General features: G+C 38.0%; 2 protein-coding genes across 5 annotated transcripts in view; one reads left to right on the top strand and one right to left on the bottom strand.

Annotated features, from left to right (window-relative positions):
* The window catches only part of PRMT7 (protein arginine methyltransferase 7), a 75612-nt gene that overhangs the window by 45641 nt on the left and 12783 nt on the right, over window positions 1-17188 (bottom strand). For all 4 annotated transcript variants that reach the window (XM_007477228.3, XM_056810105.1, XM_007477230.3 and 1 more), the window contains exons 4-6: window positions 11177-11326; window positions 6580-6688; window positions 187-299 (exon numbers count right to left, since the gene is read on the bottom strand). In XM_007477228.3, the coding sequence (XP_007477290.1) occupies window positions 187-299; window positions 6580-6688; window positions 11177-11326 (372 nt within the window). The remainder of the gene's footprint in view (window positions 1-186; window positions 300-6579; window positions 6689-11176; window positions 11327-17188) is intronic.
* Window positions 1254-1526, top strand: LOC107650591 (small integral membrane protein 1-like). Its single transcript, XM_056810140.1, has one exon. The coding sequence runs from the start codon at window positions 1254-1256 to the stop codon at window positions 1479-1481; it is 228 nt and encodes a 75-aa protein (XP_056666118.1). The 3' UTR covers window positions 1482-1526.

Here is a 17188-nt window from a genome sequence, read left to right as displayed (position 1 = left end):
AGAAAGGAGTTGAATTTCCCAAATATAACCAACAGTAGGGTGCAATCCATGAGAAGGGCCAAAAAGCAATTATTTTAAATGAAAGCAGGTTTAACCCCTGCATGGTTATACTAAAAACCATGAGTCTATGTTTTCATCTGTATTATATCTGTAGAGATGAACTTTAAATTGCAAATTTCTTCCTACCTCTACAAGATTCTTATGGGCATGCTCGTAGGAGGGCAAGGCACCTTCCCCTATCAGCTCTGTATCGAACAGCTCAGTGACCAGGATGTTTGCATAACACTGCATGTCACCATCTAAAAAATCACAAGGGAAGACATGAGAAACAGGTTATTTATTGATCACAGAACTGAAAGCTCCCATTCTTGAGGGGTCATTAAGTCCCACCCCATCACTGAAGTCACTGAGCAAAAAGAAAGAACTAAAGAAAAGTTGTTTATATGATTCTGACCTCATATTCCTAATGCCCATCAAACTATAAAACAATAATACTACAAAAAAGAATGCTTCTCCTTGGACTGATGCAATGACTAAACTTTCTATTTCTCAAAATATTTTTTCCTAATACTAGGCTTACTTACAATAGTGCTACTAATACAAGAAATGCAAAGGGGGAAAAAACCCTTTCCCTATAAGAACTTTTAAAAAACTATTAAAAAACTAGAAAAACGGGGGGTTGGGGGGAAGGCATTTTTCAGAGGCCAAAGATAAACACATGAGAATTTAGTTGTTTGGGCTTCAGTTTTAAAACATAATAAGCATGAGGGAAATCTATAATTCATCAAGACTTTAAGCATCCACACAGAAAAAAAAATGGATGAAAAACCTATAATAACATGCAAGTGGATAATGGCCAGCTCACTGAATGAATCTATCAACAGATTTGTCTCAAAGTGCTAGAGGTGGACAATGAGCAAGTAAGGAGATGAGGACAAGAAGAACGGGCCATAGTGCATACACATACAAAACAGCCAGTGTCGTCAGGGATATTACACAGGGATACACAGCCAGCTTCTACCAAATTTCATTTAATTAGTGCCATTGGAGAGGGAGAGTCTCAGGTGAGAGAGACTGAGACAGAGAAAGAGAGACAGACAGACACAGACAGAGCACACAGCCCTTCTGCACCCAACACTGTCTCCTAAGACCAAGAAGACTCTTGGCGTCTTCATTTAGCCGGAGAACCACAGTCCTTGATCTGGGCTCTGCTCTAAGGCTGGCCCTTTCTCACTCGCTCCCACCTTGGAAAGATGGAACCCCAGGAGAGTGCCATCCAGTACAGCCAATGGAACAACAGCCAGGATGAGGTCAGCATGAATGTGTTGACCCCAGAGAGCTCGGGCTGTGAGCGGGTCTACAAGAAACTATGCACCAGGAAGCTGGGCATCGCTATGAAGGTGGTAGGCGGAATTGTTCTGTTCTGGGTCATCTTCGTCATCGGCTACATCACTGGGTACTACATCCACAAGTGCAAGTAGCACTTGTATGAGCCTGCTGGACACCTTTTCCAAGGAGCCCTCCACCCACCCGGAGACCTCTTACTACCCGGCCAAGACCATCAGGCCAAGGCTGGCCCTTGGAGGCACATATACCTATAGAGATACACACACACACACACACACACACACACACACACACACACACACACACACACACACACACAACAGGACAAATATAGACACACAGACTCTTTTCAGAGAGAGGATACACTGAAACAAATACAGAGGCAGACACTGGATGAGAGAGAGTGCAACACAGATACACCAAGCCAAAACATTGGCCTGAGAGAGACTAGAAAGATGAGACAGATACTCTGATACAGATACACAGAGATGCTAAGAGACAGACATACAATTAGGCACATTCAGAAACAAAGACATTTTTAGATGGGACAGAGATTGGCAGGACAACACAGAGACATACAGGCTAATTTACCGAAAGACTGTCACAAAGAAAAACAGACACCCACTAACAACATAAACAAATCTCTTCTCTCTTGCCCCAGGATAGAATTCCAGACCAAGCCATCCATAACCCAGCCCTCCCCTGCCACATTCCAGCCCCAGCACACTCAGTTATTGAAGCCCAGGATGGCACCTCTCATTCCCTACCTCTTTGGTCACTCCTGTTTCTCCTCACCAACCAGATAACCTCTCCTTTGGATCTGTGGCTGCCCTCAGGCAGCCAGAAGTCCAAGAAAGATGAGAAGCCAGGAGACAGTTTTATCCTTCAGAAACCTCCCCATGGATGGCTTATGTTCATGGCTACAGTCAGACCCAGAGTCCCTATGCAGTGTCTACCCACCCCTACCCCATCCTTGGTGAAAGCAGGATCTAGAAGGGAGAGGACCATTTGGTTGGTGAATGCCACAGTGGGAACTCATTACCAAACTGGAACTCAGAATGGGAATTAAGGCCACTTCTAGGGTTCATTTTCTGCCCATCCCTGCTCTAATCACAGAGTGGGGAAGTTAAATCTGTCTCTTGCTGTGAGAGTATTCCTCCTCCTCCCCTCCCTCGTCCCACCATTAGTTCTACTACTTGAGAAATTTGACACATGTTGAGCCCAATTTCTATAGAAATTTGTTGAGGAAGAAATCTCCAGCAAGATTTTTTAAAAGGAAGGCAGCATTGTATGTAGCAAAGAGGGACTTTCACCATCTATAAAATGGGATAGACTAGATTACTTTGAAGGTTCTTTCCATCTATGGGAGTGATTCAACATGGAATTCTAGCAAAGTCAAAAATTTCCCATGGTTTCCAAAAGTCAACAAGGAAATTCCTAGCCTTACCTCTTAACTCCTTGTTCAAGCTCCACAGTCCTCCCCGAGGCTAAGAGGCACCCGCAGCTGTGTCACTGGCCTCTGTATGTGTATGTGTGTGTAGGGGAAAGATCTCAGCCTTTCAGCCTTGGGACCATTGTAAGTTATCCCCTCTGGTTATTCCTCTGCCCTTACCTGGATTTGCCCTCAATTGCTGCACATAAGTCCCAGGGAATTCTATTCCCCTGGCCTGCCCTGAAGGTAGAAAACCCCAGTAAATCTGAATTGGAGGGCTCTGGTATTTCTGATGGACCCTGGTCACCAGTTCCACAAAGACTTGGAGCCAGGAGAAAGGGGTTTCTATCCTGAGGAGCCTTCCCTCCTGATCCCTGACCTAACCTCAGAGGCAGAGGCTGAGCCATGAAAGACTGGGGTGTCCTGGGTGTTGAGCCCTAGCTTCCAAATTCCCCAACCCCCTTCCACATGCCTGCTACTCTTTTCAGAGAAGCAGAATAATAGAATGAGAAAGAAGAAATAAACACTAGATGGGAAAGATTTTAATAAACAGACACTAACTTGTTGTATGAACTTGGGGAAAAAAATAGTAAAGAAGAGGGCATTGTTTCAAGAGAATGTGTAAGAAAAAGAAAAACACACAAAACTGGACAAGGGGATTTAACCTCTCAGCATAGACCTGCCTGAATTTTCTCCCTCCTCATTTACAACTACTGATTTTTCCTGGCTTCCTTCAAGTCACACCTAAAATCCAGTCTTTTCCAACTCTTTTTTTTTTTAACTCTTATCTTCTGTCTTAGTATTAGTTCTAAGGCAGAACAATGGTAAGAGCTAGGAAATTATAGGTAAGTGATCACACAGGATCACACAGCTAGGAAGTATCTAAGGCCAAATTTGAACCCAGGACACCTCTTATCTCCAGGACTGGTGCTGTCTTCTGTGCTTCTTAGCTATCTCTCCAATCCCTCTTAATTCTAATGCCTTGTCTCTTAGAATCATTTCCTATTTTTCTTATATATAGCTTGTTTGTATGTATTTGTTTGCTCGTTGTCTCCTCTCCTAGATTTTGAACTCCTTGAAAGCAGATTGTGTTTTACTTCTTTTTATATTCCCAAAATTTAGCACAGTGCCTGGCACATAGTACATATTTAATATTTATCAAGTGAGTATCTCCTATTCTCCACATATATAGCTATAATCCTGATTCAGGTCCCTCATGACCTCTCACCCTGGCTATTTTTTTCTTCAAATAACCCTTACCTTTCATCTTCAGAATTAATACTACATATCATACTACATATCAGTTTGAAGGCAGAAGGATGTTAAGAGGTAGGCAATGGGGGTTAAGTGACTTGCCCAGAGACACCCAGTGTGTGAGACCACACTTAAGCCCAGGACCTCCTATCTCCAGACCTTGTTCTCTACCCACTGAGTCAGCTAGCTACCACCCCCTTATCTTGACTGTTATAACACCCTCTTGGCTCTCCTGACTGCTAGGGGAAAAGCAGCAGCCTCTCTCTATTCTAGAGGAGTTCACCAACTGCTCTCAAAAACTGCCTGTGTGTTCAGTTCCCCAGCTCCTCAGAGTTCTGTGTGGAATGTTGGTTTGCAGGATCTCTTGCTGTCAGCTTGTCCCTGCTAAAATCCCTTACAACAATCAGATGACAAAATTATCTTTCTAACACACAAGCCCAAGGATGTCTTCTGCTCAAATTCAGTAGCTCCTTCTATGACTAGGATCAAATGCAAATTCCTCAGTCACCAAAAGTCCTTCCCAATCTAGCTGCAGCCTCTCTTCTCTTCTCCCATTCTTCCTAAGCCCTCCTTGATGGTTTCTGAACTCAGGACCCCATCTCCCATCTTTTTTTTTTTTAAACCCTTACCTTCCGTCTTGGAGTCAATACTGTGTATTGGCTCCAAGGCAGAAGAATGGTAAGGGCTAGGCAATGGGGGTTAAGTGACTTGCCCATGGTCACACAGCTAGGAAGTGTCTGAGGCCATATTTGAACCCAGGATGTCCCGTCTCTAGGCCTGACTCTCAATCCACTGAGCCACCCAGCTGCCCCCCCCATCTCCCATCTCTGTGCCACTGTACACACTGTGCCCACAATGCAATCTCCCCCTGGACACCAATGCCACCCAGCATCCCATTTCCTGCCAGGCTCAGTTAACATAACAATTCTCATAAGAAGTTTTTCCTGATTGCCCTAGGTATTAGTGTTCTCTTCCTTTTCAGATACTTAAGCAGAGACTTACCTGTTAACACATTATTATCCTGACCTCCCTCCATCCACTCCCTCACAAAAGAATGTAAAGAGCTTTTGTTTTCTGTTTTGTTTTGTATCCCAAGCACCTAGCCCAGGACCTCTGGAAATAACAGACATGTGATAAATGTTTGCTGGATTGGTCTGGCATTTATTAGAGTACCTAACTGTACAATTTCCTGTTTCTCTCCACAAAAAGAAAAGGAAGCTTTTTGTGATTGTGAGCTCCTTGAGGACAGGGACTGTTTCCTGCCTCCTCTTAGATCTTTAGTGCTCAACATAATGGCTAGCACATCATTGGCACTCAATAAATGTTTACTGATTGATTGACCTATAACAATTATGCTTTAAACAGGATGGTACCTGTTTCAGCTCAATTTTTTTTTAAAAAGAGGGAAATTTTCATATTAAAAATGTCAGCCTTAAGATTAAGCCTTTAAATCATAATACAATGTACTCTGCACTTACCTGAGTGATCTTAATAGAATTCATTGTACTATCTTCTAATATAAACATTTCTTTCTTCTGTGCCCTCTAGAGGACAAGGGGTCTTAAGTAGTTAACTTTAAAAGAATCACAAGTTCCAAGTAGTATCTTAGAAGTTGATTTTAAACATTTAGACTTAGAAGCTATTCTGAAAAACTCATGCAGTCATGCTTTGTTGTGGGATGTGTTATTACTTGGATTTGGCAAGGCTGCCAACACTATATAATATGCTGTTATGAGTATTTGCTGGTACACTTCTGGCTAAAACTGGGAAATTAAAAGATCCATGGAAATTATATTATTTTAGATCTTGAGCCTTTTTCAAGTCTATTTTGTATAGTGCTTTACAAGCACCCATCTTTCAAACTCTCTTCTAACACAAATTATCACTCTTCTGTTATCTTAAATAGAACTTAGTAAGCAATATGAATTTGAGTCATGTTATACTTTCCTTCCTACCTCAAATGTGGGAATGAGTCATTTCCTTATCAAAGATAACCCTTCTACTTGTTGATATGATCCCCAAGTTGCAGCAGAGATCTCTATTTTCTCTTGCCCTTTGTATTCCATTAATATTATTTTATTCAATTCTAATTAATTAAAAAATTGGAATTGGTCATATATTTATTTTAATAATTACCACCCCCCAAAATTTGTCCTTCCTTTCAATTTCACATATGCAATTACCTAAAGAAAAGGAGCAGGAAGATTATGACAGTTGTCTTCAAGTTCTTGAAGGGATATCATGTGGAGACCAGGGATTACACTTGTTTCCTTTGGCCTCCAAGGAAAAAATCAGAAGTAAAGGGAGAAGCTGTAAGGAGGTAGACTTTGACTCAATATAAAGAAAAATTTCCTATCAACTAAAACTGCCTAATAATGAAATGAGCCATCTTCATGCAAAGATTGGAATGACTCTGTCAGGCATTCATGATGTGGCTAGCTAGGTCTGTCTCTAAGATTCCATGTTTTCTGAGTTTTGGGCATTATATCTCCTCCACATAGAAAGAAGCTGGTAAGACATTTAAAAAAGTAATTTATAATTCTCACCTGGCCCCACGCTGACTTCAGTAGAATGTTTATTAATGATCTTAATCTTATCACTGAAGCCATTTTTCTCCACAATCTTCACAGCAGCATCAGCCATAGGTTTGAAAACCTGAAATAAGGACCCAAAATCAAGGCTGAAATGAGAGATAACTAGTATATTGTTGCAAAAACTGAAACTGCCTCCTCAGCTTGAATTTGGAGTGCAAGGATACTATATAATTAATTTCTCCCTCTGATTCAATAGTATACTCATTTTTCCATTTTTTTATTATATATGTACAAAAATTTAATTTTAGGCTTATCTTAACCAAATAAAAATCTATCTCATTTGAACTATAAAATACAATTCCTTTTGTAGGAAAGTCATACCTGAAGTTGTCAAAAAAATGAGAGTATCCATTGTGAGGAGCGCAATGCTCTTTGGAGAAAAGGTGGAATTACAATATATTACTGTATCAGCATTATCATTTGTATTATGATAAAAAATAATAATAAACCAACACTAACAAGCTAAGTTAACTCTAGCTTCAAAGAGAAAGATGAATTAATCTTCACAAGATGATTCTTGAAATTAACTTGAATATTGTAAATGAGGCAAAGCTCCCAACCACTCAAAGCCTACCAGAGAAATAAAGTCATTGATTGCATTAAATTTCTGCATCTAATTATAAGAGTTAGTTGTGTTTCTATGACCAGCTCTCAAGAATGTAGTAAGGGGAGGTATCAGAAAAAGCGTGTGGTGTACTTGAATTACAGTACTCTCACTGTGGCTGAAGGCTCTCTGTGTGAGTACCAACCTAGATTTAGCAGCAAAATCCTCTCAAAACAAGTGATTCAATAGTAATTCAGTATCTATGCTGGGGAGGAAGCAGGAAGAGGGGAGGGTGGGAGAGAGAAAAGAAAAGGGTCTAAGTACAAGCATTATGTGTATTAAATGTACTAAAGACTATTCTGTACAGTCAACTAAGGCCTCAGGAACCTGGAGACCAAGGTGGAATGCTACAGTCCCTCAAATCCATGTCAAGCTCAAAAAATGGATGCTCAGACTTTTCCCTTTTTTGGTATAGAAAAAGTCCCATCTCTGGTAGTTGCTCGAGTTGCATCCTCATTCATGAGGGTTCCAGGAAAGGTGGAGGATACTGTATCACCCACTGGGGGTGAGGGGTAAGGGTCTGAGCACAGTAATTGGTTGAGGGAGTTCAAAGCAGAAGAGTGAAATATTCTCTGATTCACATGAGATTGGGTCACAAGAGGTACAGAAGGTCTTACTTAGCTGAGCTATCAGCTTTCATAGGTCCATCAGACACTTTATTTATGACATTATCTATCTATTATCAGGAAAAAGGGAAAGACCTTTGCAGTTGATTTTAAGAGTAAAAGAAAAAGGGTAAAAAAAGCAAAGGACAACACAAGGTACGTGCCAAGTGTTCTGAGCATAAATCTGCTCAAGGCTGTCTCTTCAATCATTTTGCAAATGCCAAGAAGAAAGGACTTATGTTATTCTTTCAAGTGAGAGATAAAAAAGCTCATTGAGATGTTTAATCTATCTTTTTTCTTCTTAGGATTCTATAAGTGAAATTCTATCTCAGACTCAAAAAGAGGAGGAAATAATTTCTAACACACAAATACCTTAATGCAGAAACAAAGACCTTATTTATTAATATATCTATGTATAATGTGTATACATCTGTATATATGTATATATATACAAGCAGACTCACACACACACATACACACAAATATATTCTATATATCCTACAAACAACAGTATTTCATTTGTACTACTCAGAGTAAGGAAAGGAACTTCCAAATTCTAAAAAACAAAATTATAAGCTTAGATACACAACAAGGTGTCAGAGGAACCAAAAGTCAAATACAACAAATAAATCACAGCGATCACAATGCAAAATGCCCTAAAATAGCAATAGAAGGGGCATAAGGCTAATACAGTAAGCCCCAACTTCAAGTGCTACTTCCAGCATATTAATTATGTAATGATATTGGGCAAGTATCCCACCTCAAAGAGTCTCGGTTTCTTTACCTATAAAATGAGGATGAAATGCAGAGAAACTACCTCATGATATTGTTACAAAGTACTCTGTAATTTGTAACCTATTGTGAAAATGTGGGCTATAATTAATTTTTTTTAAACCTTTACCTTCCACCTTAGAATCAATACTGTGTATTGGTTCCAAAGCAATAAGGATTAGGTAATAGTGCAGTTAAGTGACTTTCCCAGGATCACACAGTTAGGAAGTCTCTGAAACCAAATTTCAACCCAGGACCTCCCATCTCTAGATTTGGCTCTCAAAGCATTGAGCCAACTTTGCTGCCCCCAGAATTATTTTTTTTAATGTTGCCAGTTTTCTCACCTATGAAATAAGTCTACTGCTTGTCCTGCCTGTTGTAAATCTTAAAAATTCTCAGATCCTACTTCAGAACACTTGGTTAAGACCGTTCCCCATTTTAGACAATGAAGGGACTTAATCAGGAATGTGAGAACTCTACTCAACCCATACTTAAGCATACTTTAGGGGAAGATAAAGTTGTAAACTCTTTTCTGAACAATGAAAAAGTACTTAACTCATACTTATAGTGAAGCAAAAGCCTTAAGCTAAGTCTATTTTTAGGAAGGTGCTAAGTACCTATGAAGGTCAGGCAACTTGCAAACTTGTAAGGGGCAAAGAGGTGTGAACTTACTCAAAAGTTTAGTCTACTCAGGTGTAAATTAAGAATGGTCTGTCCTTTGGAAAATGTCTATGGTGATTGGTAGATGTGAGAACTTAAGGGAGGTGACATAGGAGAAAATTCTCGTTAAAAGGAGGTCAGAAAAGGCCTCTGAAAAGTCAGTTTGCCAAAGCTGAATTGGAGCTCGGACTAGTTGGAGTAGCTGGGTCTCTCTGAACAATCTTGCTTGGGACAAATCTTGTGGTGAGTGGATTAAAGACTGACTGATCTCTCTCTCTTAGGGCTTGGGCCTAGGCTGGCCTAGGCTAGCCTGGGCTGGCCTAGCCCTTTTCTCATTGTTTCCTCTTACTCTCTCTCTTTCATTAATTCCTTATTTGTATTAATTAAAATCTCCATAAAAACCCAGCTGACTTGGGTATGTTTCATATTTGGGAATTTTTCCCTGGAGACCACTTTATATTTGATTTAACTCAAGACAATGTCTTGAAACCATATTTCCATGGTCACAGTTTAAGGAAACAGACTCTTTTATCTGTAACAGTTTATGCCAACCACTCTTTTAAATGTAACACTGTCTCAGAGGTGGTTGTAATAGTAATAGTAGTTGGCATGTAAATAGTTTTTGATAAAGGCTCATAAAATGCCTTACCACAAAATATTTCATTTATTTCTTGCAGCATTGATTATCCAGATGTCCATAGATATTATCTCCATTTTTAAAGAGGAAGATGCTGAACTCAGACAAGTAAAGTAACTTAAGAAGTGGTATTTAAACACAGGTCTCTGCTAATTCCCAAATCTTTTTACATTGCATGACACTAGTAAGGAAGAAATGACATACTCTATGGCCAGGCAGTCAATAAACATTTATTAAGCATCTACTCTATGCTAGGCACCATGCTCAAGCGCTGGAAAGACAAAGAGAGGCAAAAAACAAATGAATCCAGCTCTAAAGAAACTCATAGTGCATTTTATAAAGAAGAAAATGCCATTGTTATAGTTGTTATTTCAGTCTCAATGGACTCTTTGTGGCCCTATTTTGAATTCTCTTGGTAAAGATACTAGAGTCGTTTGCCATTTCCTTTTCTAGTTTATTTTACAGATGGAGAAACTGAGACAAACAGAGTTAAAGGATTTTTCTACAGCTAGTGTCTGAGGTCAGATTTGAAATGAGTCTTCCTGACTCTAGATCACCACTTGGTACACAAGGTGCTACCTACCTACCAATAAAAATGCTACACAAATCTAAAAAAAATTGGCAAGTATGACAAAGTTGAAAAAGAATTTTTTTCTCCAAAACCAAATGTTTAATTAGTAACTAAATAAAAACAATTTTTAATTGGATTTTAAACAATAGCATTAGTCTTGCCAGGTTATTTTTCAAAACTCTAAAAGCATTTGTGCTGTTCAAAAATGCTGTTTATCTTAATTGCTGTTGCCAGGTCAACAAGCATTTCATAAGTACCTTCTAGGTGCCAGGCACTGGGCTAAGAGCTAGGGATACAGAGAAAGGCAAAAGAAAAATCCTGCTTTCAACAAGCTCACAGTTTGAGGAAGAGATAACATGCAATTTTGGACAAACAAGGTATAGACAGGATGAATTGGGGATAGTCTCAGAGTTTAGATCCAGGCATTAAGGAGGACTGGTAAAGGTGGGATTTTAAAGCTAAAGGAAGCTAGGGAAGTCAGGAAGTAAGGATGAGGAGGGAAAGAATTCCAGGCACTGGGGACAGTCAGAAAATGCCCTGAGTCCAGCAATGGGGTATCTTGTGTGATAAACAGCAAAGATCTGTGTAGTAGAAAGAAACCTGAAATCCAATGACTGATGACTTCTGGGTGACTTTGGGCAGACTTTCCTCAATATTGACTATACCATCTGAGCATACACATGTGGATAAGTGATGCTCACCTCAATAGCATAACAGAAATCGGCCCCAGCACTAACTGCCATCATTGACAGAAGTCCTGTGCCAGTTCCAATGTCCAGAACTATTGCCGTCTGTCCTTTTTCTTTCACTCTCTTCACAGCAGCACGAATGCCCTGATAATACTTTACATTCTAAGAAAAAGTAGAGAGAGAGAGAGAGAAAGATTAGTTATTTCAAGTATCACAGTCTGAATGATTTCTAAGATCACAGTCTAATAGCATTCCTGATGGCCAAACAAGGTTCAGGAGGGAAGCAAGTGCTCTGAGGAGGTAACAGTGTCCTTCCTCTCTACCGCATCATCCAAAGTCCCCCCAACCTCAATTTCTGAAGCCCCTCTATTGGAGATCTCTTACATTTCACCTTAGAGAATTCCTTTCCAAAATATAAACACAATAGTAACAAAGACCTGGGAAAATTCTTTAAAAAAAAAAAGCAAAAAACAGCTGAGTCAAGTCCCTGGCTCTGCCAGGCAATCAGAGCACCCAAGGCCTGGCCCAACAAAGTCTGGGAGATACAGGCCTACTCTCATCTGTCTCAGTCAAAGGCAGCAGGGGTCCCAGCCCCTGATCTGAAAGAGCCTGCAGCCAAGGTGGAGGGCAGTCCTACCTGAAGATTCCTGACAGCCTGGCCCAAACTGAGAAGGCAGGCACTGAGAACTCAAGGGAGGGCTCAGCTGGAGTCCCAGAATCTCATAGGTACAAAAGACAGGACCTCGGTGGCCACCTAGTCCAACACATCAAACCTTCAGCAGTAACTTGCAGTGAGGTGGCTTAGGCTTTAAGAAAGCCATGGGGGCAGAACAGCTAGGTGGCTCAGTGGATTGAGAGCCAGGCCTGGAGTCAGGAGGTCCTGGGTTCAAATCTAGCCTCAGAAACTCCTTAGCTGGGCAAGTCACTTAACCCCAACTCCTCTTCTGCCTTGGAAGTGATACCCAGTTAAAGATTCTAACAAAGAAGGTTGGTTTTTTTTAAAGGAGTATTTAAGTATATTAAAGAATTTCAGGCATTTCTGATGAAAAGATCTGAGCTGATTAGAAAATCTGACATTCAAACACAAGACTGAAGAAAGGGATAAAAAACTAAACATGAAATAGTAATAATCATAAGAAATTCAATAAAGTTAAACTATTTATATTCCTATATGAGAAAATTATGGCAGCAACTCCTAAGAACTTTATGAGAGCAGTTAGAAAGGGTCTACATAGACTAAGGGCATTGATGTGAGTGTTTATGTTGGGATGATCTCAAAATAAACAATCAGGGGGTAAGAAAGAAGAGCACACTGGGAAACAGGGAAGGGAGAGGTAGAATAACAGAGACACACTAGGAAGAGCTTTTATGAAGGAAAGGGCAGGCAACACTTGAACCTCACTCAAAAGAATTCATTCAAAGAGGGAAGAATCCCCCCCCCCCCTTTTCTCATGCAATGTATCTTGGCAATAAAGAAAGGAGGTAAAAAAGGCAGGGATAGCAATCATCATCTCATACAAATAAAAGCAAAAATGAAGAATGAGAAATGTTATTTTGCTAAAAGATATCATAGACCATGAAGTAATACCAAAGTTTTATAGCAAGTTCCTCAAATATATAGGGTCAAATTCATTAAAATGAACAAAAAGTTTTCAGAAGAATCAAAACTATTTTTATCAGTTGTGCAGTTGTTTTTCAGTTGTCTGATCTCATTTGAGGTTTTCTTAGCAAACATTCTTTTCCTCCCCTTTTTTAATAGAATATTTTTCCATGGTTATATGATCTTAGTATTCTTAAGTGGTTTGCCATTTCTTTCTCTAGTTCATTTGACAGATAAGGAAATTGAGACAAACAGGATGACATGAAATGAACCCAATATTTGAACACAATAACACAAATAAAATGACAAATGCTAGAAGGGATAAAGGAAAAGAGGTACACTAACGAATGATTAATAAGTTGGTCAAACTATTCTGGAGAACAGTTTGGAACTATACCTAACGGGCTAGGAAAGTGTCATATATGCCCTTGGACTTTTGGCCTAGAATTACCAGTTCTAGATTTATACCTGAAAGAGAGAAAAGAAAAAGGAAAAGGATCTATATGTACAAAAACATTTTGTAGCAGTTCTTTTTGTAGAGGCAAAGGATTGGAACCTAAGAGGATATTATCAATTCAATAATGGCTGGACAAGTTGTGGTAATGACTGAGATGGAATACTATTGTGCTTTTACTATTATTCATAAGAAATGAAGAGCAGGATGATTTCAGAAAGACCTGGAAAGATGTACATGAACTGATTCAAAGAGAGCAGAACCAAAAGAACAATGTACAAAGTAATGTTTAATTCCAAAAAAACAAAATAAACAAAAATTACAGACTGTACCAATAAATCTATGTAGGAATATATAGAGATAACAATAAAACTATTATGACCAAAATATGCAAAGATATATATATATATATATATATTTTTTTTTTTTTTTTAAACCCTTACCTTCCGTCTTGGAGTCAATACTGTGTATTGGCTCCAAGGCAGAAGAGTGGTAAGGGCTAGGCAATGGGGGTCAAGTGACTTGCCCAGGGTCACACAGCTAGGAAGTGTCTGAGGCCAGATTTGAACCTAGGACCTCCCATCTCTAGGACTGGCTCTCAAACCACTGAGCTACCCAGCTGCCCCCTGCAAAGATATTAAAAAACATTCAAGTTCATAAATGCATCACAGGAAAATGGCAAAAATGACAATATTCCCCATATTAATTTATATATTTAATGAAATAGCTATAAAATATAAAATCCAAACTCAAGAAATAGGCTGGAAAAATGAGCTAACAAAAATGACATGCATGCTGAAGACCCAAATCCCAAAAAGAATAACTCCAAGATGTCTACAAGTGAAGCCTCAAAGAAAACATAGCTTTGGCAGAAATTTAACTAGAATTACTGGAAGAGTTGAAGCAACAGTTTGCAGGAGAAGGGGCTGAAGGTAAAAAATGTTTTTATAAATGAAATTAAACTATTAGATGAAACAATTGGAAAGTAAATGGGAGCTGTAGAAAAAAATAATTGGAAAGGGACTTAACAGTTTGGCACAAATGATATAAAATCTTGTCCACCAAAACTTAAAATTAGAAATGAACCTGAAAATTGGAATGGGCCAGATAGACGCCAATAATTCCATAAGACAAGAAGAAATTTTTAAACCAAGTCAAAAGGCTAAAAAAAAAATAGAAGAGAATTAAGGTATCTCTTTATGTATAAGGTATTTATTAACTAAAATAACTGGCATGGAAAATATTGAGGAGGAAAAAAGTTAAGAATCATTGGACTACCAGAAAGACATGACCAGGAAAAGAGCCCAGACATCCTATTTCAAGAAATCTTAAAAGAAAACTGCCCAAATCTCTTGGAAATTGAAGGCAAAATGAAAATAGAAAGAATCCTAAAAAGAAATCCCAAAATGAAAATTCACAGAAATATTATAGTTAAAATGCAGGGTGGTTTCCAGATCAAAGAAAATATTCTATAAGTAATCAGAATGAAAGAATTCAAGTATCAAGGAGCCATAGAATCTAATATACCTTAGCAGTCATTACTATCAAGAACAGAACTAGGAATGTGATATTCTAGAAGGCAAAGGATATAAGCTTATAGCCAATAACTTACCTGAAAATGGTAGTATAATTCTATAAGGGAAAAAAATGGATCTTTAATGAAATAAGGGAATTCTAAGCATTCCTGATGAAAAGACTGAAGCTGTATAGAAACTCTGAAGTTCAAACACAGGAATTAATAGGATTTTTAAATTTTAAGTAAAGGAATTAATGGAAATATAAAATCTGAAACAAATGAGCAATGATAAAAAACTAAGTAAAGATAAACTGTTTACATTCTAATATGAAGAAAATATATTTGTCGCCTCTGAGCCTTATCATTTTCTGGTGTCATCATAAAGGGATTCAATTAGACAGAAGGCCTAGGAGTGGCTCTGTTATGTCTTGATTATCTTAAAAGAGTAATGGAAAGAGAGAGAAAGAGTAAAACACTAGAGAGGGAAAAGAAAAGATATGAAGAAATTATTCCACATAGTCAGGGTGTGCAAGTAGATATCTATACAAATAAGGAAGAAGAGATTCGGGAATGGCTAACATCTGACCTCATTCTCATCTGAATTGGTCAAAGGAAGAATAGACACATAACAGCACATATGCAAAGGCATAGACATGCACACACATATACACACATGCACGCATACACACAGATTTAAATACAAAAATATATTTCACTCAACAAGGAAATAGGAGAGAAAGAAGGGAAGAGAGAAAGAAGAACAAGAAAATAGAGGGAGGGTAGAAAGTAAAAAAGGGATTAGTCCTCAACAAAACAAATCCTAAACATGTACAAAAATATTTATAACTTTTTCTGAAGTAGCAAAGTATGGGAATCTGATGGTAGTTGTCCATCAATTGCGGAATGGATAAACAAATTAAGATAAATGAATATAATTGAATAGTATTGTACTAAAAGAAATGAAGGGACTCGTTTCAGAGAAATCTGGAGACTCGTAAGGACTGATGTAAAATGAAACAAAAAATCAAGAGAACAATTTATACATTGACAACAATACTGTAAGAATAAACATTTTTTAAAGATTTAAGAGCTCTGCTAAGCATAATAACCACGATTCCAGAAGACAGATGATGAAACATACTATCCCACTCCTGATAAAGAGGTAACACATTTTTTTTTCTTTCAGATAGAGCCAATATGGAAATTTGTTTTGCTTGCTTGACTACACATACGTAACAGGATTTTTGTTTTCTTTCATTCTTAATTAAGAGAGAGAAAGAGAGAGATGGAGCAAGAGTAAATTTTAATTAATTGCAAAAAAATACAATTTAATTTTTTAAGAGACTACTAAGGGCCAAAAAGATTAATTTATCCAAGGGCATAAAGCTGATAGTGAAGAAGAATGAAAAACTGGTCAGCTACCTCCTAGTCCAATCCAATCATACTTGTGTTGCTAGATAGAGAACCAGAGAGAGTGCTAGACTTGGAGGCAAGAAGACCCAAGTTTGAATCCTGCCTCAGATACTTAGTAGCTGTGTGACCTTAAGCAAGTCAATTAACCTGACTGCCTTAGTTTTCTTATCGATAAAATGGTGATAATAAACTTTACAAGGCTGTTGTGACAATCAAATGTGAAATTAAAAGCGCTTTGCAAACCTAAAAGCACTGTATGGAGATATTTCCTCTTATTATTAGATTTTATAACAATATTGAAAAAAAAGATGCCAAATATGCATGTGCCTACTGTATTAAGGAAAATATTTAGCTATTTACCCCTTGTTTCTTCCCCATAAACATCCCATATTAACACTACTTCTTATTTACTTATAGTCTATAGTTGGTTAAACTCACCTGCTTTAATATTTTAGAAGTTTTAAAGAATAATGCTATTTGTACCAGAAGACATGTCTTTCCATCTTAGGAAACAAAATTAGTTTCATATATATCTACTGCAAAAAAGGAACATTTCTCTAGAAGAGCAAAATTTTGTATTTATTACTTATGGTAATTTATCCTAAAAAATAAAAACACATTAAATTATTTTATTCAAACTTTTAGAATAAAAAAGTCATAGATTTAATTACTAAGAGGTTCTTGAATGTTCTTTAAATCATTTATTTTCCAATTAAGTGAATGTGTTCAAAGATTTTAAAAAATCAGAATGCAAAGACTGGCTTAGAAAAAAATACTTTAAGTTTTAGAAACATTTTTATATTCAAAGTACTGATGAGAGAAATATTTGATCAAAAACATAAAAATACAATTTATGTTACAAGTGCTAGAAAAGATATGACTAGTGGTATAAATCAGGTTACAGCTTAAAAACAAGAACTGATAAAGTGCTGAAGTCAGTGCACTGACACTATTCCAGGGACTTGCAGGCAAGGTATTGGCCAGGACACGCTACAGTGACTCCCAATTTGTTCAAAAGATGGCAAGAGGCCAAGGATGGCT

The sequence above is a fragment of the Monodelphis domestica genome, chromosome 1, assembly GCF_027887165.1.
Source record: "Monodelphis domestica isolate mMonDom1 chromosome 1, mMonDom1.pri, whole genome shotgun sequence".
Lineage (NCBI taxonomy): Eukaryota > Metazoa > Chordata > Mammalia > Didelphimorphia > Didelphidae > Monodelphis > Monodelphis domestica.
The sequence above is the reverse complement of the archived record's forward strand: the minus strand, read 5'-3'. Positions and strand labels throughout refer to the sequence as shown.

Coding starts and splice junctions, on each gene's coding strand:
- LOC107650591 (XM_056810140.1), top strand. CDS start 1,254: ATGGAACCCCAGGAGAGTGCCATCCAGTACAGCCAATGGAACAACAGC.